This window comes from Colletotrichum navitas (genome assembly GCF_030913465.1).
Source record: "Colletotrichum navitas strain CBS 125086 chromosome Unknown LY79scaffold_2, whole genome shotgun sequence".
In the NCBI taxonomy this organism is placed as follows: Eukaryota; Fungi; Ascomycota; class Sordariomycetes; order Glomerellales; family Glomerellaceae; genus Colletotrichum; species Colletotrichum navitas.
In genome coordinates this window covers 167557-191628 of record NW_026850548.1, presented here as the reverse complement: position 1 = coordinate 191628, position 24072 = coordinate 167557, and the positions used below count along the sequence as shown (strand labels likewise).

The 24072-nt window shown below is 53.8% G+C and overlaps 11 protein-coding genes across 11 annotated transcripts; 4 read left to right on the top strand and 7 right to left on the bottom strand.

The window, feature by feature from the left end:
- Window positions 1–966: 966 nt before the first annotated feature.
- On the bottom strand, window positions 967–1668 carry LY79DRAFT_505047 (uncharacterized protein; the record flags this gene model as incomplete). Its single annotated transcript, XM_060553571.1, has 2 exons — window positions 967–1225; window positions 1289–1668. 2 exons carry the CDS (start codon window positions 1666–1668, stop codon window positions 967–969), a joined length of 639 nt encoding a protein of 212 aa, XP_060419924.1.
- A 3403-nt stretch (window positions 1669–5071) lies between these two features.
- On the top strand, window positions 5072–5981 carry LY79DRAFT_138520 (uncharacterized protein). Its single transcript, XM_060550931.1, has one exon. It carries the CDS (start codon window positions 5255–5257, stop codon window positions 5606–5608), a length of 354 nt encoding a protein of 117 aa, XP_060419923.1. The 5' UTR covers window positions 5072–5254; the 3' UTR covers window positions 5609–5981.
- Window positions 5982–6355: 374 nt separating this feature from the next.
- LY79DRAFT_504596 (uncharacterized protein) lies at window positions 6356–7504 on the bottom strand (the record flags this gene model as incomplete). Its single annotated transcript, XM_060553522.1, has 2 exons — window positions 6356–6775; window positions 6836–7504. 2 exons carry the CDS (start codon window positions 7502–7504, stop codon window positions 6356–6358), a joined length of 1089 nt encoding a protein of 362 aa, XP_060419922.1.
- A 1951-nt stretch (window positions 7505–9455) lies between these two features.
- On the bottom strand, window positions 9456–10398 carry LY79DRAFT_504622 (carbonic anhydrase; the record flags this gene model as incomplete). Its single annotated transcript, XM_060553525.1, is given in 3 exon segments — window positions 9456–9501; window positions 9515–10163; window positions 10212–10398. 3 exon segments carry the CDS (start codon window positions 10396–10398, stop codon window positions 9456–9458), a joined length of 882 nt encoding a protein of 293 aa, XP_060419921.1.
- Window positions 10399–11282: 884 nt separating this feature from the next.
- LY79DRAFT_138493 (uncharacterized protein) lies at window positions 11283–11776 on the bottom strand. Its single transcript, XM_060550930.1, has one exon. The coding sequence runs from the start codon at window positions 11603–11605 to the stop codon at window positions 11321–11323; it is 285 nt and encodes a 94-aa protein (XP_060419920.1). The 5' UTR covers window positions 11606–11776; the 3' UTR covers window positions 11283–11320.
- A 939-nt stretch (window positions 11777–12715) lies between these two features.
- Window positions 12716–13613, bottom strand: LY79DRAFT_138490 (uncharacterized protein). Its single transcript, XM_060550929.1, has one exon. It carries the CDS (start codon window positions 13389–13391, stop codon window positions 12804–12806), a length of 588 nt encoding a protein of 195 aa, XP_060419919.1. The 5' UTR covers window positions 13392–13613; the 3' UTR covers window positions 12716–12803.
- Window positions 13614–14404: 791 nt separating this feature from the next.
- On the top strand, window positions 14405–16881 carry LY79DRAFT_586107 (uncharacterized protein; the record flags this gene model as incomplete). The annotated part of the gene is made up of 5 exons (XM_060560583.1): window positions 14405–14695; window positions 14916–15437; window positions 15502–15827; window positions 15892–16254; window positions 16308–16881. The coding sequence occupies 5 exons, from the start codon at window positions 14405–14407 to the stop codon at window positions 16879–16881; spliced, it is 2076 nt and encodes a 691-aa protein (XP_060419918.1).
- A 363-nt stretch (window positions 16882–17244) lies between these two features.
- On the bottom strand, window positions 17245–18423 carry LY79DRAFT_504461 (amidohydrolase; the record flags this gene model as incomplete). The annotated part of the gene is made up of 2 exons (XM_060553512.1): window positions 17245–18186; window positions 18247–18423. The coding sequence occupies 2 exons, from the start codon at window positions 18421–18423 to the stop codon at window positions 17245–17247; spliced, it is 1119 nt and encodes a 372-aa protein (XP_060419917.1).
- Window positions 18424–19123: 700 nt separating this feature from the next.
- On the top strand, window positions 19124–20174 carry LY79DRAFT_575055 (uncharacterized protein; the record flags this gene model as incomplete). Its single annotated transcript, XM_060559669.1, has 3 exons — window positions 19124–19189; window positions 19565–19574; window positions 19669–20174. The coding sequence occupies 3 exons, from the start codon at window positions 19124–19126 to the stop codon at window positions 20172–20174; spliced, it is 582 nt and encodes a 193-aa protein (XP_060419916.1).
- On the top strand, window positions 20159–20527 carry LY79DRAFT_504377 (heterokaryon incompatibility; the record flags this gene model as incomplete). Its single annotated transcript, XM_060553504.1, has 1 exon — window positions 20159–20527. One exon carries the CDS (start codon window positions 20159–20161, stop codon window positions 20525–20527), a length of 369 nt encoding a protein of 122 aa, XP_060419915.1.
- A 1406-nt stretch (window positions 20528–21933) lies between these two features.
- Window positions 21934–23614, bottom strand: LY79DRAFT_138368 (FAD dependent oxidoreductase). Its single transcript, XM_060550928.1, has 3 exons — window positions 22684–23614; window positions 22363–22603; window positions 21934–22290 (listed from the first exon to the last, which is right to left on the bottom strand). The coding sequence occupies exons 1-3, from the start codon at window positions 23486–23488 to the stop codon at window positions 22047–22049; spliced, it is 1290 nt and encodes a 429-aa protein (XP_060419914.1). The 5' UTR covers window positions 23489–23614; the 3' UTR covers window positions 21934–22046.
- Window positions 23615–24072: the final 458 nt, after the last annotated feature.

The following is a 24072-nucleotide window of genomic DNA, read 5'->3' as shown; positions in this document are numbered from 1 at the left end:
GCTGCATTTATGTCAATTCAGTCTTCTATCTTCACCCACAAAACAACCATATCAAACGCGAGGAACCGGATTTCTTCGAAAACCTGATACACGAGGTACACGTGTCGTGTTTTCTTTTCCTTTGCCTTGTGTAGGAGAATATGAGTAGTTTCCATACTTGGAATCGTTTTGGAATTCAAAACGCCTCCATCATTGAACCCAAACAGACTGGGTTAAAGAACCGAGATTGACAGAACGTGTTCTGAATCCGTGTTGAGCGCTCTTCCTTATTCGGAAACTGGCTAAAGATCGCAATAGCTTCATGGTCCGATCCTGACAAGAAACATCGTATGTTCTCCATGCTTTGGGGTTTGACGTAAATCCAGTCATTAGCGAAGCATTTTGGACGAAAAAGCCGCAAGAAACCTGCTCACTTTGAGTTTTGGGTTCAACTTTCGATTTTGGGGTGACCAATCACGGCTCTTCCCAATAGTCCTAAGGTAAGACAGCATAACTTGCATTGGGTATATCAAGTGCAGGTACTTGCACATCGGATTTTTCTTTGAGAATCTTTGCCTTTTTTAATTAGACACCATTATTCCGGATATGAGACAACCCACGTTACTCGCGTTGCCCTGGATTCATCCCCTGAAGGTCCAAACAGTTGCAGACGGACCGCATTTTCTCGCTGTTCATTCCGTACAGAACTTGTTAGGTCGATGCACCGTGCTAAAGGCCACCACCAATGTGCCGTGTTCGCTCCATGCGGAAAGATTTCATAGCACCGCATGGGTATTTGCTTTGGATTTTATACTTCTAACAAAGGAACATGGTAGTTGGGATTAGGAATTATGAAATAGATGCCTAAATGGAGCGACCGCGCATTGCTATCAATCGCCACCTATGCTAGCTGCTGAAGGCTTCAGTGCCCCCAGCAACATTAGACCAGTAGCCGCCATCATCATTCATCGGTCAGAAGCGGTCTCTCTAGTTCTTGTTGTCTTCGCAGTCCTCGTTGTTGACACTATCGCTCAGCTGGCCGCGGACGGCGCCGGGGACAGCCAGGCTGGAGTGGACGTCGGTGAAGAAGTCCGAGGGGCTCTCCTCGATCTGGCGGACAGTGAAGCCCGTGCCGGTGTCAACACCAGTGGCGTTGACGCCGGTGCGGAAGGGGCCGCTCAAGCAGCCGATGCTGCGGCGGACGTCCTGGGTACCCTCGACAGGTGCCGGGTTGGGAAAGGCGATGCTGGTACGAACATCAGCACACACTAAAAATCTCCTTCGTCTCTGTTGTTTCTGTCAGACTTACCGAGGAGGCCCGGCGAGGCCCTTCTTTGCCTGGTGGATGTGGGTGGCCGACACAGCTGGGGACTGGTACTCGCCCCTGAAGCCGACCAGAGTGATGTTGTAGCAGATGACATTCTCGTAGGAGTTGATGCCGTAGCTGTAGTAGCCGATGGCCCCGGCCAGGCCGCCGGTGAAGGTATTGTTGCTGTCGACGACCTGGTCCGGCGTGGCAATCACGTCGTAGGTCGAGGTAAAGGAGAAGGGACCCGAAGCGCCCTTGTGGCCACTGTACTCGCCTCCCTTGTTGTAAAAGCCGATGGAGTGGGCGACGTCTTCGATGATCTTGATGGGGTTGGCGGCGGCAACGGTCGCCAGGGCGAAGGGGAAGTAAGCTGACTTCATTGTGAAAGAAATTTGAGAGAGGTAGTGAGCGACTGGGGTGTTGGATGTACAAGGATATTTGGTGATAGATACTGAGTGAGTAGATGGAATGAGCTGCTGTGATGTGAACCAGACTTCGATAAGACGGGCAAATCCACTGCTCTATATAGCTTGCCCAGTGCCCAGGCCGGATGCCATCGTGAGGGTGCTGTGAGCACGCTCATTTCCAGTCAATTCCACCACGCCTCCGGAGCTCACTTGCATCGGTAAGATCTGGTGAGGTGTTCACTTCGCCAAGGACCGGAGCAATGGGAATCTGTCTCTCCACCATTGCCATTACCGTGGACTGGGCTTTCGTGATGAAGAGGCCAAGAGAATTAAAATTGCGGCACGCACCTGTTCATCCTGGCGCAGTACCCGCAGGGGCGCAGTGCTATTTGTTCTGGTTTCTCGAGGAAGAGTTGTTAGAGCTCCACGGTTGCGACGCCGCCGATCTCATGGGGTTCGGCAGCGGAAGCGTGAGTTGCCGCGCACAAGCGGCAGAGTCTATGTCTTGTTTAGTTTCGTTCTGCAATGTGGGCTATCGAGGCAAGCCCCTTGGCGCGTCCTTGGCAACCCTCTGCCCATCAGTTTCCCCGTATGCACCGGCCACTTCTTCCATAAAGAAATGAAAATTAAAAAAACTGGTCGAGGCAGTAGAGGCTGCTGACGTGGGAAACCCTTGGCTCCGCAGACGATCATTTGGAATCCATCAACCCAAGATTCTTTGTTGGCGGTGATGTCAGCGCTCACTGATCCCTGACGGCACTAGCAAGTCTACACAACATAGACCCTTTTTGCGCCTCATTAGGACTGGGGACGACTGAGCATCTCTCGGGAGGTTACTCTTCCGATGAACTGTCTAGATCCAAGAAGAAAGTCTTCTTGGCTTGTTCACCCCTACCAAGTTCGATAAGACAGTATGTCACCCGGTAGTCCACAGGAGAAACCTCCGCGCCTTCATTGGAGGAGCTTTGGTCTTGGCGATGAGGTAAAGCGGGAAAAACTGAGACTGTCTGGCATCGCTTACAGCACGTTATCCATCAGGAGAGATTCCGTCCAATTTCATCCAGTTGTACTTTCTCTCAGACAAACTTCTGATGGACTCCATTGCTGTATTCAAACGTCAGGTCACGGCCTCCGCACGATATCTGTCGTCAAGTCTGCCATGAAAAATTCTCCATCTCCTCGAAACGACAGTATCGACTGACTGTTGTCGTGTAAATATTCACGTTGTAACAAGTCTGAGGCGCGGAGTCTGAAACCTGACCAGAATGCGTTGGCTTTCGAAGGATGGTTCCCAACCGCATCCTGCAAACCCAGTCACGAGCAAAGTTTGCAGGCGTTATGAGTTCCTTCGTTTTCAAGCATCATGGATATCGTAGCACGCAGATTAGGCCATGCTACTAAAGAGACTAAGTATCAGATAACTGGCATATACTACTGAGCCGAGGACTGTTGCGCAACAGCATTCCGGGACCTTTCAATGGCGATTGGAAAGGACACGCTCATCGCTGCAGTCCCATGCATATGTTTTGCGGAGAGTTTTGGTGGATACGTAGCTTCTGGATGCAGGAAATGCAAATGAAATATGCACGTGGACTACGTAATTGCTCAAAGACCGCCCGTTATTGTACGCGTTAGAATATACTCGGTAGTCATCGGGGTTACTGGTAAAATGACGGCCCCCTTTTGGTATATTGACGGACCCCCCGGAATAACTAGAAATACCGCATGCTGTCACGCGAACTCTAACTAACCCTAATCCTAACCAAAATCCTAACCAACCCCAACCATCCTAACAATCCTATCTACAACATTCTAGCGATTCTGAATAAAATCTTCTCTATAGTTAGGGTAGTTAGGGTTGGTTAGGATTCTGGTTAGGATTCAGGTTAGGGTTAGAGTTAGTTAGAGTTCACGTGACGGAGTGCGGTATTTCTAGTTATTCCACAAAAGTGGCTAGGGCTGTGGCAGCTGTGGCAAGTGCCTGCTGAACTTACCTTAGAGGGCCGTCAATATACCAAAACAGGGCCGTCATTTTACCAGTAACCGTTACAAGTATGCCAACTTATCCCTTTAGTTGCGAACTGACCTCACTAACCCCTAGGTGGACCCACTCCCACTTTTACCCCTCACTTTTGGACATACTCCGTACATGACAATACATTGATTTTGAATGTTATTTTGTTAGCAACCACTAGCTATTTCGATATTATCACCAGCATCATCATTAAAATCACAATGTCTTATAATTCAAATACCTCTATTTATAGCACTATTCACGTGGAGGTCTAGCTAAAGGACCTTGCTGTTGCCTGCCTAGATAACTGTATCCTAGAGCAGTGCAATAACGTAATAATCTAGCCTAATAAGCCTCTAGTAGACCTAGGCCCTTAGGTCAATATCTAGTAACTGGCAATAAAAAACCTAGCAAGGTTACTTAGATTGCAATATACCTTTATGTAAAGGTAGAGATTGTTAGGGCCTTTAGTATAACTAAAACGCCATATATATAGAAGTACCTTAAAACTATTGGCTTTTGGCGTTAATTACCGTGGCCTAATTTGCTCCTACCCCTTACGGGGGTTAGCGAGGTCAGTTCGCAACTAAAGGGATAACATTGTCACATCACACAGCCTAGGAATATACAAAACTGTGTTTCAAGCTGACAGAGAGTATGTACCAGCCTGGAATTTTGGGAATTCTACACCTTTTCATATTTCGCAACAGACCAAATACTGCTTGCTTTGCCATGGCATATATGTGCACCTCAGACTAATACACAAACAGACCATAGAGAAGTTGACGTAGGCATTTGATTGCGTGTTTAACTCTATCAACGCGTCTACCTCAAGGGCGGATGTCTGGGGCCTGAAAAATGGAAACAAGCTTTCAAAAGTGATTGAATACGAGGCTTCTGACAAGGAGTATCCAAGTAGAATTACCGGGGCAGGGGCGATTATAACCCTCACAACGGAAGGCTAAGCGATTAGTTCAAAGAAGCTGCCTTTAGCGCTTACTGGATCGCCCTCGAGGGAAACCTTTGAACTACTACGGAGTATGCCGACGGACTGCTGTACTATGTAAGGGGCGTCTTTGCCGCTCATCCGGTAGTGCTTACTGTAGTGTAGCTTTGAAAGATCCCCTTGCATTATTCCAGCAGCGTTGACGTATGAGTGCGGTTATTAGGACCGTATATTTTCATTATACAGACCGTAAGTCGCCACAACCACATGCCCATTACTAGTACTATTCGCCTTGGTGGGCGCCTTCGCCTAAATGAATTAATCTTAATTCTAGTAATGATCTGATAATGTGCTATAAGGCTATAATAATAGAGACTCGATTACTACCTACAGCTGTTAATATATAATAATACGTACCCAAAGGGGCGCTAGTAGCGCTCTGTGGAACGAAAGTTCCCGGTCCCAATTACCGCACTCTTGAAGTATAGCTCCAAGAAGAAATATAAATACCATTCGCCAAGACCTTACAGAGGTTGCAAACTGGAAATGGTTACCTGATCACTCGGCCTCCACGACTTGCATTCAAAATACTTAACGAAATGATCAGCGGCATAAAACTAGCGATTCTGGCCCTCGCAGGCACAGCCGCCGCGGTGCCACGCCCCGAGGCTCAGGCCACGCCAACCAAGCCGGGCGAATGCACGACGACGACCACTTACCTTGACGCCGGCTTCACGGGCGACTGGAAACCAACAACCACCATCACGGTCTACAACACGACTGTCACCGTCACGAAACCCACCGATTGCCACGGCTGCAATCACATCACCTCAACCACGAAGCTCGCGCCCGGGTGGGGTGGTATTGGACCGCAGATCCCGCACGTCACCTACATCAGTGCGACCGTGCCGACCACCGTCACCACCTTGGTGTGCGCCACGTCAACAGTCTAAACAGATGAATTACAGCACCCATGAAATTGGCACTGCGAGGAGTATTGTATTTTCGTTATGGATCTGTCCAACGGTTCGCCATTGTGGTGGAATCGGGGTTTATTTTTATTATTGATATGAGGCGATGAGAGCATTGGGACTATCTACGATGGCTTAGGGGATGAACAGACATGGGTAATAGCAAACGTTTTTGGCCACCTGATATTCGTCTGGCAGAATTGGTTCGACGCATCTAGATAGTTGAAATGAGATATATTGGGCATTCAAGAATCGTTTTCGAATTGTTTGCTGAGTACCGGACTGGTGGAACTATTGGGCATGATTGACACGTCCTTAGAATATTTCTATATGTTCTAACATCTTGGTAAACATCCAATGGAAGTGGGCATAGCCGGCCGCAAAGTAGTATTCCCAGCGGCAATGACACCGCTGTCCTTGTCACTCTGTAAAGACTGTTTCGAATAGTTGCGCCACCTGCTAATAAGATATTCTAATACTGTGTATTCGAGCAGTCTATATGTACGTCTGAAGGGTATCCAAAGTCATTCGTAGCAGATCATGATGTGGCTTCGGGGTAGTGTTCTGGTTTTAATAATACACCCACGCTCATAATCACGCTTCTTCTCTGTCCATGGACCCCCCCCCTGAAAAGGGAAGAAGAAGATGGAATCGTCACTGTGTAAAACCTGCCTTTCGTAAGTTGCAACTTTGGCTCCGTGTCCTCCTGCACCCACCCCTTCCCAGACCTCAGCGGTCTCTCGGCAGCCACCCCCGCCCGAACCCCTGCTGTACTGTCGAGTTTGGGTTCGTAAAAGCCCCCGCATCCCCATTAGCATTAGGCAGCGCATCCCCTTCCGAGGTGGTCGATATCCCCAGGCCATGACGTGACGACATGGTGCTCGAGTCCGGCGACACGGGCGAGACGACCGAGCAGAGCGTATCGCGGGCCCCGGAGTCCGTCATCGGCGACACGTACGCAGGCGGCGGCGAGCCCGCGTCGAGCGTCGGGTCGTAGTTGTCCGCCGGCAGCTCGCTGAGCTGGGTGGCGGAGTGAGAGTCCAGCTCGGCGAAGTGCCGGTGCACGCCGGTCGTCCGCGGGACCGCGACCGCCGCCGCCGGGTCGAGCTCCGACAGCGAACTCGGGTCCAGTTCGGGGACGGGCCTCGGCTCGCCGTCGAGCTCCGACTTGTACGCGTGCACCGTGGGGTCTTGGGATCCGGACTTGACAGCTGCCGCCGCCGCCCCTCCCATTGCTCCGGCGGCGCCCCCGTTTACCGCTGCGGCTGCGGCGTCTAGCCGTTTCGCTCGGTACTTCATGAGCGTCTTGTACCCTATGAACATGAGCAAGAGAACGGCGAGAACGACGCCGATGGCGAGACCGGCTTTCGCCCCGTCGTCCATCCCCCTGTTTCCGTCCGGCGTCGCTGTAGTTGTAACGGTCGCTGTCGTGATGCCCCCGGCGCCTGTGCTAGTGGTGGTCGCCACTCTTGATGATGTCGGCGTCGCTGTGGTGGCGGTCGGGATTGGCCCAGTCACGTAGCAGTACCGGATCTGGCTGAAAATGGATGCGTATTGTGTGCAGCTGGCTTCTAGCTTCGTGATGTCGTCTAGGTCGTCGGTGTACCAGGAGGACATACGGTTCCTGAAGGACGCATAGGTAGCCGAAAGCTCGGCGCCCGAGAGCGTCGACGTGTAGTCGCAGGCGGTAGCACGCCATGGCATTGACGTTGTCGGCGCATTGTCCAGAATGTCTGCGAGGTCTTCGGAGCACTCTCTCTCGTTTTGTCGTCGTATGTGCTGCGCTCGGGCATAGACATCCGGCCGGGCTGCGGCCGGACCGGCAACAACCAGGACGCCGGCCAGTAACCCGAAGGCGTAAGCAGATTCGGGGCGCATCGGGTCGGGCAGGGTAGTAGGTCCGATTCAAGATGATGCTTATTTTACATGAGTTCCCCAGCGAGCATCAAACTCAATTGAAGAGGTGCGGGATGACAGACATGTGTTTGGAATCGAGGATTGTTCAGCTCCGTGGGGAAATTGCGCGGGAGAAGCTCAACTCAATGCAAGTCACGGCGTGGAGACTACGCCGCTCGTTGGGGTTAACCGGCTATCTAAGCCAACATACAGCTACCTACGTCAATATTACCCGTCATATTCCGTGATTGATGTTACCCTCTCCTGTTTCCACTGTATACGGATATGTGTGACCTCACGGGGGACCTCTATTCCCCTCCCCGGTAAAAGTCTGCGCTACTATAACTCCACAATGCAGTGCAAATCCATACACCAGAGGGGAAGAGGGGGGGGGGGTTATCATTGCGCGGTCATACTAATTATACGAATATGCATTTGCCAAGTCTGGGCCGGCCAGGGAACGGACCAACAACAGCGGTTCGTCCCAATTGCCAAGGAGACCCGGCTTGCCTCTCAGCCACGGTGATTGCGCTGGACAGGGCTGTGCTTGAGGGATCAATCAGCAATCGAAATGCCGAGAGGCTGGCGTTCTCCGAGCCCACCCAATTGGTCGACAGCGTTTCTCTGCTTGAAACGATATGGTAATCCGCTTTTTGGCCTGCCGATTGTTGGGGGTCCTGAAGTGCAGTACCTAAAGTGTATTCCTAGAGAGATCTGATGATTGGGTCTTTTATGTTCTTGCTGCGCTTGATAGCTTCCATAAAGGCGGGGTTTTCGATCTTGGTTGAGGAAAGGGTTTGGCGTGTCACCCACGTCGGCGAGCTCTTCGATGAGAGAGTACATGTCAACTGACCATTGTGGGGGGTATCTGACCTGACCTGACCATTGCTCTTACCTCTTTTGGATGTGGGTCTAGTGATCTCGTTTAATTTTAGGTAGGTGGGGCTGTCTAGAGCTTAGATACTCTATCTAGACAAATAAAACCCGAATTTTCGTTCTCCTCGGTCTACATAGTCTAGACAGTAAGTCTTAGCCTCCTAAAAATAATCTCAACCTCATGGGTTCAATTCCAGTTTTACTACCTTTTTCTTAGATTTTGAAATACTAACCTACCAAAAATTCCAAAACGGCTCCGCCGGGGAGGGATGGTATGGTACTAACCCACCCTGCTTCCTCCGCTGCGCTCGTGAACTCGCGCGTACGCTCCGGGTCGGGATGGGCCAAGACCATCCCTTTTGCTTAATTAGGCTAGTAAGAATTTTTAACCGATTGCACTAAAAATTAGGCGAGAGTGCTAGCCCCACATCCAAAAGAGGTAAGAGCAATGGTCAGGTCAGGTCAGATACCCCCCCCAATGGTCACCTGGACTACAGACTCCTTCGATGAACCGCAACCCAGTTCTACCTGAACAAGTTGCGCAGAGCTAGACTGGGATCAGGCATGCGGAGAAGCTGTGACCCCCCGTCAGAGCCAAAAGGAGCAATTGCACGCGTGACCTGTAGCTCAAGTCTCCGTAAATGGGCGAAATGAGTCCCGGGGTCACCGCGGTTCATGACTAGCTGTCGACATTTCACTACCTTGTGAGGAACTTTTTCGGGTCAATTCTATCGTCGTATCCCCAGAGAACATTGCAAAAAATGAACAGTCGGTATATTTCTCGCTAAAAAGAATATGTGGGCCAGAGATGGATAACAACCAAGCCCAAATGAACATTCATCTGTCCAAAGGCAATCGAATAGCAAGATCTTATTCTAGCTTGAACAAATGAGATCTAAGTGGTATCAAATGGTGTTATAAAACCCGGAGAAGAAGCCGTGTCAGACCCCCTTTCAGTAGAGAGCTGTCATGGCGACGGCCATGGGATTCAGCTTGGTCCCCAAGCTTTCCGCCGCTGCCTTTAAAGCTACACCCGCGGTCTCAGCAACTGTCTGTGTCAAGGCCCTTGGCCACACCTTGGGCCGAAGAATATTGCCTCCCCCCTCCCCTACCTACTCGTTGATGCGGTGCTGCCAAACCTCCTGTTCAGCCCTCGCGCTATAGGTGCTCGCGCCCAGGATACTCCTCATCTGATCGACACCTATGTATACGACTTGACGGGCGACGAACCATCGGATGCCTTCGTGGCAGGGCGGGCTTGTCAGGCTTCCCTGGTACGTCCAGAACTCGTTGAAGAGCAGCACGCTGCCGAGGGCCAGCGTATGGTCCATGCTGATCCGCTGCTGCACCCCCGCATCGTTGAAGCCAATCATCGACGGAAGCTGGCCGAAGAAGGCGTCTTTGCTGTTGGCGTTGCCGGGGTCGAGCCGGATGGCCAGCACAGCCTTGTCGTGGCCCCGGGCGTCGACGTGGACGAGGTGCAGCTCCGCCTTGGACCTGCCGCCGTTGACCGGGTGGTCCGCCGGCGAGTGGATGTGCCAGCCCTTCAGATAGACCGTCATGTTGTCGTAGGTGAAGGACGGGTTGCCGGCGTAGACCCCCTCGGGGTGCGTGACGGTGATGGCGGGGCCGTAGCCCCAGTTATAGAAGTTGCCCGTCGTCTCGTTGGGGTAGGCGAACTTGATCTTGTGGTCCAGGGCCAGGCCGTTGTTCAGACTGAGCGCGATAGGCGACTGCTGCGTGCCCGTTTGGCACAAGCTGTAGTCTGCGGCTGTGTCAGCACACTGGCCCGGGGAAGGCCGTCTTCGCTAACTCGAGCCAGACTCGCTGGAGCTGATGCGGCCCCAGTTGAAGGAGGCCTCGTACGCCCAGTCGGATGAAGTCTCAGGAGCCGACATCTTGCGCCTCCTGTCGCCTGCCTCGTAATGGTTTCCGTGTCCTGCACAGGCAAGGACGTGAGGTACCAGAAGCAAGAAGCTGACAAAAGACTGCGCGGTCATGACGGCGAGGCAAACCTTTCGACGGAAAGGCAACGCGCGAACGGGGACTGGCAGAGTTTGGTCATTGATTCTGTCACGTCCCGCAAGGGACCTTATGCCATTTATAGTTCCGACGAAGACCATGAACCGACCATGCGCATCTCTAAGGGTGACGGCCTTGATTCTGGCTTGTCGTCGTATGCAGCGGCTCTACCAGAGCATCGGGCGAGTCCAGATGCATTGGGGAGAGGTGTCTAGGAGCCGGCAGTCGAGCCCAGCTAGCAGAGTAAAATAAGTGTAAAAACAGAAATAAAAAGATTTGAGAAAGAGGGAAAAGAAAACCCTTACCGGAACCCCAAAACCTTGAAGTGCTTTTTTGATATACTAAGCAGAGGGGGGTTCTAGACTCGGGGGCCCAAACTTTGCGTCTTGTCCGCAGAATCCTTTGCGCGCAATCTTCCTGATAACATGCCGCTGCCACACACACACTCCGGAGCAGCCCACCAGCTTTTCAGTGTGAGACGCGGATACCAAAAAGGTGAACCGGAAGTTCGGCCTTCATCCGGGTCTCCGTGGCCGAGTCTCAGTTCCGCAGCATCTCGTTGCTTGGCTGACGTCTCTTCAAACGGGTCTTCCTTTTCCCCAAGACTTGCGGGGGAACGAGAGCGTTTGTTTGGGGTCATTCTGTGCCTGTCCCTGCCGTGGTTAGACGTTTCTCCGCCCTTTTTGACATTTTTTCAACATTTACATTTGTTGGCAGTGATAACTAGCCCTGGCGGACATGACCTGATGATGGCGGCTTTTGCAACATTCGTCCAGTGGTTACCGGTAGAATCGAAATATATTGCAGACGTTTCCCTCGGTTAAATAGTATCTAGGCCGGTAAAGGCTTATAGACACGTAATCTTTACCTAGAAAAAAGCCACTCAATCATCTCGTACTATCATTCATTATGATGCGATTCATGGTCTTTCCGCTGATCCTCAGTCGTGTCTTCTCCAGGTGTCACTGACATTCTTGAGGGTGGCACTTTTCCCGGGTTCGCATGCCTAACAGGTGTCTTGTCGTCGAGACTAACATGGAAAATTCGAGCTTTTGTATCATTTTTGAGGAGCATTAAGTCGCTTTGTCGGACACCTCGCACAGGGCAACATCTCGAAGCCGTCATTGATAAGTTAGGGAGAGAGATGTGAAGTAGCAAGAAAAATATCCTGTAATGTACGTGCATTGATGGAGTCGAGGGCGCCGGCTAATCGAACAGGCTAGTGGCTACGAAATGCGATTACTCTCAAGTCGTAAGCTACAGTGTGCTCGATATACCAGTCCCGCGAGGCGGTTGCATCGAGCTGGCGTAGAGCCGTTGTTCTTCCTCGGGGGCGGCCAGCTAGTTCTACCCGGGCCTAATCACGATGGGGACCCTTTTACCGTGGACGCAGGCTCGCTGAAATGAGCCGATATTGCCTTTAGGCGGGCTCATCGCGTCGCACTCCACTGTCGACTAGACGAGCTCGTCGGTCTGTGAGAGGGCAAGGCGGTTCAGCTCCATCATTGCTTGTGCCGCGACGACAAAATCAGGAGGGCTTCGGTGACAAAAGCCGTGTGGGAGATGCACAATCACCAATGTGGGGCTTCGGTCGTTCTTGTGAGGAAGATTCATCCATGGTTGCGGTGATGATGATTCTGCACAATGTGGAACCATTTGCAGGAGCTCGAATCAAGTCACACCCTTGACCTTGGGATGGAGGGAGGATAGGGGCCCTGAACAATGCAGACAGATCGAACGACTGCAGTGGCATGGACAGGGGCGTTCCCGGCCCTGAACTATCCGAACGTTCCGTCGCCTGGCGTCCCTCGCACTCGTTGACGCTTGGGGCGACGAGCTCGTCGAGCGGCAGCCACCCGGAGAGGGTTGCGTACTGTACTCCGAGGCCGGCCTCACGAAGAAGACCAAGGCGAAGCAGAACCTGGACACAGTGAGCCACACCTGCCGGCCCGACTGGCTGAGCCTGCGGGTGAACAAGTAAACTGCGCGGCCCGTCTTCTATACGGTCGATCCTTAAGCTAGCTTCGCAACGAGCCGGCCGGATAGGCTTATGCGCAGGATGCTACGCTTTTGAGGAAGCTGAGCTAATATGGTTGGTTGGATTGATTGTGCCTCCGGTTCGGAGTTCGTCCGAGCAGATAATGAACCAGCGAGATGTACTCCGTAGGGATACCTATAGCATGGTTGTGCTAAACAGTGTTTTAGCATTAGATTGGTGTGCGCTGAAAGGCGAGTGCGGGGCTAGCCCGTCCCGCATTCATTCTCGATGCTCATATAGGGAAACCGGAGTAGTGTTGCCAGGTGGATGCCGAACCGACGTTTCTGTTGAAGAGATGGTAGAAGACGAAAACGAGGCAAGGAATTGATTGACGTGATGGGGGTGCTATATCATTGATAAGCAATGCCCGTCTTGCTCTCCTGGACACTTGACAGCTCCCAGAGGCTCTTCTCTGACAGCCAAAGCACAGCACCGACACGGCGGAGAGACTTCATGCCCAGCTTCCGAGTTCCGATCCGCGGTCTGGTGGGGAGTCGCTGAATGCCAATTCGCATATATCGTCGACGGCCTGCTACTTGTCCGAGTTTGAACTTGATATTTCGAAGAGGGCTTGCGCTGACATGGTGCAGGTGCGTAGTGAGGGTACGGTATTATCTGCTCCGAAGGTCGCGAGCGTTGTCTAATGACTTGCAAAGTGGGCGGTTCGGTTGGGACATTGTGACATATCCAAGGGGCGGTTATACGGGCTTGAAGGACCGGAACAGGGTTGTTTGGCGTTTCGAGAGACGCGGGGATGGGTAGCCAAACGAAAGGCGAGAGCAGCACATTTGGGTTTCTTGTTGGATGTAGGCGAGACCGGACTAGTACACAGATACTCTCGTCAAGCTCGTCAAGGAGTGGATGACGGAAATGGGTGTGTTGAAGACCATGGTGGAATTGAACAGAACGAAGAGTCGTTTCTGTTTCAGCCATGGGTAGGACGGGATCGTGATAAGGCCTCGGCACCCTTCATGAGTCGGTGCGGTGCGTCTGGTAGGGGAGGGACCCAGACCGGGCCAGACCGGTGCCAAGGTTATTTATCATCTTCAGCTTCGGATGGAGCACATACCTACAAGGGAAGGGACAAGACAAAATAGGCAACGTGCGTGCGGCCCTTGGCTTGTTTGACCTCATGTGCATTTTTGTTTTGTCTTCACTCTGTTGTCTTTTCTGTTTCTTTTTCTTTGCATGTTGGAATATTCGATCAATTGCTTCATTCCTAGGTAGACTTGCATTTCCGTGTTTGAGGAAGGAGCCAGCTCCGATCGGTACCGGATTCGGCGCCACCAGCAAGCACACTTTCCCATACGCCCTTCCCCTCGCTTTTTAGCTCTTTCCCATCTTTTCGTTGGTGGAGGGGTTACCTGGCAAGCCCACCGGACGGTAGGAGCAAGCTCCTTCACGCTCCCATTGGCTGAAGAGTCTTCTCTGACCAATGAGAGGGGCTTGTTTTGTGCCCCCACGTGATGGAGTTTTCCGACCAGGGGGGGTGTATGTTCCCACCGATCGAGATCGCACTTGCCCAAGTCGAGGGAAGGCAACGAGCATCAGTGGGACCTGAGGCGAGAGGAAGGTGCTGCTTGCTGCTGCTGCTGCTGCTGCTGCTACCTTCTCTGCTCTGCTCTGCTCTGCCCTGCTCTTTCCTGCTCTGCTTTGCGCCGGAAGCACAAGCAAATCCCAATCCATTCAATCTCCCCTCGGCCAGCAAAACTGGCTCATGCTCTTTTCCCCTTCTCTCTGCCTGCCTCTCCTTCCCTTTGAACGAAGGAGACGGGGGGCGAAATATCCCTGCTGCGGGTGCTAAACACCACTACTGTTACTGCCCTAGAGAGCCCACGCCTCGTCTCGTTCACACATACCATCCATACCTGCTAGCTACTACTCCGTACCCAAGAGACAAAATCCGACGAAAAAAGCACCGCATTCGGCCACTTCGGTTCAATCTCATGTCGCTCCCCCCGAAGCGTCGTCGCGTCATTCTTCCTGCCCCGGGCGCTCAATCCCCGGGTTCGCTTCCACCTACGGCCGCAACTGTAGTAGGCCAGCAGGCCTCAACCTCGGGCCGCGACTCGGCCGGACGAGGGAGCAGCGACGGCTCCATCAACTACCCAAGCACAAGTACAGAGAGCAGAAGCCAGAGTGACGACTCATCCTCGGCCGACCCGAAGCCGCGTGCTGCCTCCAAGCGGCAGGTCATTGCCGTTGCTTGCGATAACTGTCGACGGAGAAAGGCCAAGGTGAGAGATACTGCTATTTTGTTTCTTTTTTTATCAAAAAAATAAAATAAAAATAAATCAAGGACACCAATAAAAAAGCACCATTTACACAAGAGACACACATACACCCCCACATTCTCCCGCGCCACGCAGCATCTTGCTTGCGCGCTACTTGCACCCCAAGGCTGATATTTCTTCTTCTTCCTTTATCCAGTGCGATGGCCAACGCCCAAAGTGCCAGCACTGCTCCAAGAGAGGCGTCGACTGCCATTATGAAGCGAACCAGGGCGAAACCGTGAGCCTCGCGCTCAAGCGCAAGGCCAGCGTCCTGGAGACCGAGAACGCCCAGTACAGAGACCTGTTCCGCATGGTCTGCACCAAGTCCGAGGATGAGGCAAAGGAAATCTTCAGACGCATAAGGGCCTCTGGCGACCCCATCAGGGTCTTGGAATCCATCCGTCAGGCAGAAATCTTGCTCCCCACCCCGGCGACAAACGACAGGACACGCGACATGAGGCTGGCCAAGATCGACGAGAGAGCTCTCCAAAGCAGCCTGATCAGAGTCCCCGCGAAACCTTGGACCACCGTCGCCGACGACGGTCTCGTGTCGGAGCTCGTCACCAGCTTTTTCAACTGGGAAAATGCCAGCTGTTTTCCAGCTATCGAGCCGACCCTGTTCATAGACGACATGCGCACCGGCAGCATCAAGGAAGCCAAGTGGTGCTCGCCCATCCTGGTCAACGCTATCTGCGCAGTCCGAGCCGTGAGCCTCGAACCCCTCTCGGGCTGTTTTTCGTCTTGGTATGCTGACCGTTTCCTCTCGACAGCCATTCCTCGAAAGCGCCAAACAGTACAGCGCCATCACGGGCCGAGACCTGTCCAAGACATTTCGCGACGAGGTCATGCAACTGGTTGAGAAGAGCCATGGACGAGCCACATTACCCACCATTCTCGCCCTCGTCCTTGTCGATTGGTCGGCGAGTATCGCCGGAGACGAGAGCAGCGCCAAGATGTACCGCTTCATGGCTTGGGAGCGGTACAAGCGCTTCAAACCTGACCGGAGGTTCGCTATGCTCAACAAGGACGACCCCGTCGATGCCAGAGAGATGCTCAGCATCTCAAAAGCCGTATGGTCAATCTTTCTAATGGAGAGGTGAGATTCAGTCCATCCCGTTGCTGGCCATATCGTCGCTCTGCATGCTGATCTGTGGGCATAGCCGCATTTCGTACTTCTACAACTCAGTTGCCGACATCCCGCCTCCAACGATACCAAAATTATTCGATAACTACGGCAAAGATGCAACCGAGCCAAGGGGCAACGTCGACGTCCTAGGGCGGCCATATATGGAATCAACAACCCAACTGCCAATCGTCCCAGGGATAGCAACAGTTATCACAAGCCTCGCATGCTTACAATACGACGTCATGCAGTACCTGACTTCCGGGAGCACCATAAAGGGCAGCATAGAAGACATCAGACGGAGGAAGCACTGGTACTGTAGGTTGCGCGAGTTTAGGAAAGCGTTGCCCGACCGTTTCCAGATGGAATACAACTTCACTCCCGGCACATGCTTCCTCAGGTAAGCCTATACTAATTGACGCCGAGACTTTTTAAATTGCTAACTTTGTCCAGGATGCATGAAAACGAAATCGCATACGTTCTGCTACAACCCCTCCACCCATCAACAAAGTTTGACGGCCCTTTTACGGGGCCATCCGCCACCGTGAAATCCCTAATCCTGCAACACTGCGTATCCGACACCACCCTTGCAGAAGCGTTCCTACTACGATACACCATCCACTCCTTCATCACCCGTCAAGTCTTTGTGACGATGCAGAACTTGATGCCGTTTCTGAACGATGACCACGCCGCGACAAGCGACCTATTCACGCGTCTTTGCAGGGTCGGCGGCCTCTCGGCCCGCGTCGTCCGCATGTCCATGTACCTCTTGCAAGCGCTCCAGGCCATGGCGTGGGCGATGAAGCAGGATATCCCCGCCTCGGCAAAGCAGTTTCTTGACCCGTGGGTCAAACTGGCGATACAGGAGACCGAAACGAAGCCCCCGAGTTACGCTGTGCCGGATAGGGAGGAGATCAAAGCCCTGTTGGCGGAGGACGACCAGAGTTCTGGAGGATCCGGAGATGGCGGCGCCGAGCTATGGGCCCTGGTCGAGAAGTGGGCCGTCAATAGTGGCAGACAGTCTTGATTCGGAGTCGTTGAGCGGGCGTTAAGTTGCACATCAAAATGGTTTGCCTTGAATTATGAGCGTGTTGGGTCGTCGGGCCGTCGGTTTTGGGTGTCTGCAGGTGAAGCTTTGAGTACTAGAACACACTCTTTGCTGAGAAGGCCACATATTCTCTCTATATAAATGATGAGTCCTGAGAATCAGACTGAAAGATATCCGCCACGAAACTATCCTACATTTATTTAATAGCATGGCCTGCAATGGTCTCTGATCCATCCTACCCCCTTTTTTCAATCTTCTCGTGTAATGTTTAGAGTGTAAGTGATTCGGTTGCTTGGGTATTGCTCTTCCATGTCCAAACCATGATGCATCCGCGGTAAAGGGCTATTGTTCAAACAGCTTTGCGGCGTTGCGCCTCCTGACGTCTTGAGCGTCATCCGTACCGTTGAAGACCTTTGCTACATCAATGTCAAACTTGGTAGCCAAGAGCTTCCCCGCGGCCCACGGGGTGAAAGGCACGTCGCTCCCCCACACGATCTTCTCGTGGCTTACCCAACGCAGCAGCGCCGGGATGGCCGACGTGACCGGCCACGGCCCGGCGAGGTCGAAGTAGAAGCTGCGCTCGAGGGTGGCCCTCATCGACGCCTCTGTCAGGTTGAGCTCGGGCGTGCTGAAGCCGACGATGCGGTCCAGCGTCGGAATCAGCGCGCCGCCGGCGTGCGGCATGATCCACTCGATGTTGGGGAACCGGGTCGGCACAGTCGAGTAGAACAGGTCGGCGAAGGTGCGGGCGGTCTCGAAGGGGAAGTCGAGCGTCGGCGCCCGCCCCAGTCGCGCGTCGGCCGGCCTGTTGAGGGCCAGCCACTCCTCGGGCGTGATGCCGGGGTCGGCCCCGGCGATCTGGAACTGCTGGTGGTTATGTTCGGTGCACGGGACGGCGGGGTGCTCGAAGACGGTCGCGTTGAGGGCGTCGAGCGCCTTGTACACCGGGTCCATGGCCGGGTCGCCAAAGTACAGGCCGTACGCGTTGGACATGAGCACGACGCCGTCGGGCTTCGGGTCCAGCCTGGTGAAGCAGTAGGCGATCTCGTCGACGGACGCGGCCACGTCGGGCAGGGGGAGAGAGGCGAAGAAGCCGAACTTGTCCGGGTACTGGGCCTTCAGGCGCGAAGCGTACTCGTTGATCCTGCGCGCGAGCGAGATTGCTTTCTCCGTCGCCGGGCGCGACGGCACAGACAGGTAGACGCCCGGGCTGGAGACGGACAAGTAGGACTTTTCAATGTTTTGCGATTCCATGAACGAGAGGTGCGCCTCTGGCGACCAATCCTTAACCCAGGGTCAGAGATGCCAAGGCCACTTGTGCCGGCTGTTGGTGAGAAAACCTACAGGTATACTGGGCATCCCGTCGGGGCCGGGCAGATGCCCGGCATCCCGCAGTGCTTGGGCGTAGAAGTCGGGGAGGAAATGCGAGTGCGTGTCTATCTTGACCGTCGACGGCTTCCACGAGTCGCCCGCGGCGGCCTCTACGGCCAAGAAGCATCCAAAGAAGAGCGTACGTTTCATGGTCGTCAGTCCGGGCCGAGGTCGAAGGTGGATCTGGAGAGTGAGATTGAGAGGAATCTGTCTTACAGACGGGAGATGTCGACCACTTTAAGTATCGCGACTCAAATTATAGTGTTCCGAGTTTATTTCCCTTTTGAGACGGCTTCTCGCGCCATTGCGTCAGTCGAAGACACGATCTTGTACAAGAATTTGTACTTCCCTGGACGGGAAGACAGGCGAAGGAAGCGCCATAAAGTGCGAGCATGACTGCAGCTAACGCGGCTATGTGGCACTAACAAGGGGGACCGTGAGGCCAACTTCTGTCGATCCCTGTTTTTTCTTTTCTTTTCTGTATGCAAACTTTTATCTTTTCAAGAACGGCGGTCAACCGGATTTTATTTCTTGGGGTTTGATACATTCCATCGGGGCGGACATGCTACATACGTGCCATGTCACACTCATGCTATACGCGAATCTACATAACGCTTTTGATGTTCTGGATAGTATAGAAAACTTGGCGGCTACAGCCTAAGACCTGGATCTTACCATTCACTTTAAATTATAGATAACCCTTCTCAAGGAGACCTATATGATCATAAAGTGTGTCCTGCGGCGTTTGTTCTACTCTGTGAAAAACAACGAGTGTGCCTGCATAGGTCTTCGAGGCTTTGAAAGGCATCAGCCATCCCAGCAAAGTACCAGTGCATGGCCAACTAACCAAATGAATGAATATGGCTCGAACAAGATCCCACAATTTCAGTTATGCAAGCCCATGGGCCAGGAATATGTAAATATGGCAAGGCGCAGGAAGAGGATGTTGATCGACCTAGACATGTTCCATATCGAGCTAACGCTAATTAACCGACGAGGCGGAAATAACCTTTGGCTTGTATCTGTGGCGCGTTACAGTAAATCCCGTGTTGAATCAAGAATAGATAGCTCGCGCAAGGATTCCCGGAAGGAGGGACTTTTGTACTTAAGCATGGGTTGACAAATACTCGCCTCAACTCCAAGCCAAGACCGAGGCTCTGCGCCGTTGCAATGCTAGCTGCCTAGATAGCTCTTGTTAGCCGTTGCATGAGGGCGTCCACGTCATCTCTGTTCCTGCCATCAGCTCTCCATAGCCTTGTAAGGCAAGCTTTCCAGTATTATCGCAATTTAGGCGAGCGGGTGTAAGCAGCTTAGCTCCAATGGCTTCGGATAGTCTTCAGATAATCCCTGCATAACCGGGGTGTGATGCTGCCTGATGCTTACTCCTACGTCCAGCTGAGGAGAACGAACTGCGCCCTTTCGAAAACATCGTCCCTTGCCCTTACGCTCGTAAAAAGATCTTTTGTACGCCAGCCCAAGTCAAGCGATCACAAAGGTCTTCCTACACTTGTGGTCCACCTCCCAGAAATCAAGTTTGCCCTGCGCGCGTTCGGCTGATCATTACCCCCGAAACAGACACTTTGCGGTTGCAAGCTCTTCGTATGGGTCCCACAGAGAGCTACAGATATCCCGGTGAGAAACTGGAGCTGGAAGATGCGTTTCGGCTCGTCGAGGTTCAGCCCGGGGAGCGTGATGCCCCGGTCGCCGTCCACCTCCTTGCGTCCAATCTGCACGGTTGCCCGCAGGACGAAGCTCTCTCGTACGCATGGGGCGATGCTACGCAGACCAAGATCATCCATGTTGTCACTTTCGCGTCGTGTGGCGATACCTCTTCGACGACGCCCCTGTCTGTCACCCGCAGCTGCGACTCCCAACGAAGCCGCGGATGTTATCTGCGTTGAGGCGCTTGCGACTCCCAACGAAGCCGCGAATGTCATGGATCGACGCCATCTGCACCAATCAGTCTTCTGTACCGGAAAGAAACCATCAGTTGGGTCTGATGCCGCGGATTTACAGCGAAGCTGCAAGCGTGGTAGTCTATCTGGGCGAGAGCAGTGAAGTCGAAAACAGCGACGACGCCATGGACTGGCTACGCGAATCTCAAGAGTCCTCGCTGACTTCGGGTCGTCAAACTGTACAGGGATCGATTCCGTCGCTGTTGCGGCGGCCATGGTTCCTGCGCACGTGGGTCTTGCAAGAGATTCAGCTGGAAAGGAGAGCGACTGTGGTTTGCGTGAGCAGAGAAGTCGGTTAAGGAGGCATTTGACGAGTTACGGTACATCGTCGATAATGACACGCGAGCCGAGCCACTTCCATACGCGGTGACCCTGGCGAACAAGGGCGAGATCCGGCAGGCAAAATGAGTACCGCCCTATCCTATCCTGTACGTCTGCTGAATCTTTTGCAGAACACGAGATACCTCGAAGCCACGGATGCAAGAGACAAGCTCTACGCCATCCTTTCCGAAGGGGGACTACAGCTGTTCGCCCTCCGAGACTTTCACCCAGCTCGGTCGAGCTCTGATCGACGCCCTCGGACTGAACGTTCTCCGCAGCGTCGTAACCCCGACTAAAGTATCAGGACTTCCGACGTAGGCCCCAGACTGGAGCACGCATGGCTTACGGTCGTTCCGCGGTACTATGCCGCCGATGGAGTTTGAAAGGCGGACAATGAGGGAAAGATATGCTAGCGGCCAGCTCATTTCAAAAACGACGGCCGACGGAGCCGGCCACAGGCAGTGGAGATTTCCAGAGTGCACCGCTTCAGAAGGAAGCCAAAACACACAGCTACACGTCCGGGCTGCAATCATTGGGACAATCGTCAAGTTGGGCGAACTATGCGACATATACGCCGATCACTTACCCCTGGAGCAGTGGGAGCATATGCGAGCCATGGCATCTCCAGAAAAGTCCCGTCGTACATGGCAAACACGCGGGGACGTCACCGGAGAGACTCCCGCCGTTTATCAAAGCCTTGTTTGGCACGTTGCTGGTATACCCAAGCGTGATGATGGAGGCGGTCCAGGAAGTCGGGGAATACCACCGTCAGAGGCCGACCATTCCGCTCACCTATATCGAGCTCGAAGATTTCGTTTACGTAAAAACGTTGTTGCTGAGGGACATCTTTGCGTCTTGGGTGGCTAGCTCCAGGAACACCAGGCTGAGGACATGTTTTCCACCTGCCATGGGCGGCGGTTTTTCGTTACGGACGCGGGGTTTCTCGGGCTCGCTCCGGATGCAACTATGATTGGGGACCGAGTGGTTGGGATAGAGGGCCTCGACGTTCCTTTTGTGGCCAGGTCAGTGGGAGACGGTGACGCGAGTCTCGCGGCTGTGCAGTTGGTAGGCCGATGCAGCGCACGCGAGGCGCTTGACAGTGCGGTTGGCTATGAAGAAATGACAATTCGGTGAAGAAAATAGGCTTCAGACATAGATGAAGACTTTGGACAGCCCACTGAAGGAATGAATGTGTACCAGTCTGCGCAGATTATGGAATCAGCCGAAGTTGGACCAACCAGCTGTATAGGCTTTGTAGAGACAACAAACATATAGATTCGGTGAGTTGGCTTCCTCGAAGCCGATACTTGATCTGACTCGTGCTAGCACAGATCATGGCCACCAAAACACCGAGCACGTACTTATGACATGAACAAACATCCACTCCACCCATTGCAGCTGTGCGAACCGCACAAGCTAGTCTGAATGACTACAGGGCTCGGCGAGCGTGATTCCTTGAGGATCCAACCTCTGGTTCGTTTCCATGACTCCTGGGGCTTACTTGAAATCACTGAGCTCTTTCCTCGGCCAGGTTCTGTGAGTAGGGGGAGGCAAAACCCGATCCCATGACCACTTCTTGGCCAGACTCTCTTCAAGAGACCCGTCCAGCATCTGCATCACATACTTACCCAAGATGGGCAAGAACTTCCAGCCGTGGAAGGACCCGCAGGTGGCGACGTAGAGGTGTTTGCTCGCCGAGTGCGGGGAGATGATGAAGTCTTCGTCGGGCGTCACGGCCTCCCTGTTCCGGGTGTGTGTGTAAGTACATTCATTTCTCACGCTTTGACGGGCTCCCCGATGGCGTAGCGCTTACCAGCAGATGCGGTAGTTCTCGTTCTTGAAGCCGGCGCTGCCTTTACCGTAGAGGCTCTTCCCCGCGTAGTCCACGTCGTCCCTCAGCGTCTTGGGGACGTCGAATTGCGCGTAGTCGGCGGCCGGCGGGGGCGCGGAGTACCGGCCTCCGTTCGGGTGCGGCTGCGTGTTCCTGAAGATGATCTGGCCCCAGAACTTGAGGGTCTTGTCTTTTGAGTGCGGAACGCTCCCGTTGCTGGCGCCTGAAGTGGTGTCAGAGGGCCCAGTCTGCCAAAGGGGGGGGGGGGGGGGGGGGGGTTTGCTACCGTGATCGGAAACGCACCTCTCGAAGGCGGCACCGTTGAGATGCCGACCGGCCCGTCGTACAGGTCCTTGGCATTCTCTCCGGTGACGCGCGTGAACCCCTCCGTCACAGCAGCAGCAACGAATCTGTCGCCGGCATGGAGCTCGGTCCGCTCGGGAGCGCTGTCGGCCAGCAGCTTGGCCGTGTACGCGCCCGTCGACAGGATGACGTGCGCCGCCTCGATGCTCTCGCCGCCGGCCGTCTGCGCGCCCGTCGCGGCGCCCGCGGCGTCGAACTCGAGCCTGGCGATCTCGGCCTCGACGTACTTGACGCCCAGCCTCACGGCCTCCTCGATCGTCCTCTGCAGCGCCTCCTTGGCCTCGCCCCACCCGCTGTTCCTGTTCACAAAGACCTCGTCGACGTCGGTGAAGTCGGAGTCGGCGAAGATGCCCGCGTACTCTCTCCTGGCCTCCTCCACCGAGAGCGAGGAAAGCCCCGACTCGACGCCGAGCTTCCTGTAGTTCGCCTGCATCTGCCGCGCAAAGCTGCTCGGCGAGACCCAGTAGACGCCGCTCTCGTGGTAGAAGGGCCTCCAGAGGGGGTCCTCGGCCCAGTGCTTCTTGGCCTCGAGGGTGAGGCGCATGTACTCGATGTCGACGTAGTCGGCGCGGACGACCTTGTTCCAGTCCCAGGAGGCGGCGACGCGGACGGGGGCGTCGAAGGCGTTGCGGTCGACGAGGGTCACGCTGGCGTCCGGGCGCGCCCTGATGAGGTGCAGGGCCGTGGAGGCGCCGAAGACGCCGGCGCCGACGATCAGGTACGAGTTGCTCTTTGTCTCGGTCATCGTGTCTTTTGCAGAACGCAGTCAAACGGTCAAAGTTAAACCTAATCCTCTATTCGCGACACGTCGAAGAGCAGCAGCTCAGTCCTTATCGCCGTTGTCGGGATGCTGCCCGCACTCCTGTCCCCGTCTTATGTCCTGGCGTCATGTGATCAACTCGGCACTCAATTGGCGCTGTGGAAGGTTCTCCGCAGGTCAGAGAGTGGCAGAGGGTTTAAATAACTTGTGTGAGCGGTGTCGCGTCGATACTTCAAGTCATGATTCTGCTATGAGTGGAATACGCCACAGCTTCTGCTTGACCGCCCAGCAGATGGTCGTCCATGACGCATCGACCAGCCAGAAGAATTCGATCGATAATGAAGGGAGTTTACGGAGGGGGAAAAAAAGAACTAATAAAGTCGAGCTCTCTGCATCAGTCCACTCTCTAAATGGAAATGGCCGTCGGGTTCGCTGTGAACAGTAGCATTTCGCCACGTTCATGCACCGCCAGCTCGATTACAAGGATGATGGAGGTGTTACGGTTCTGCTGAATTGAAGGCTAAATAAAGGGGAACTTGAACATTGGGTGAAATGAGATCGGTCCACCG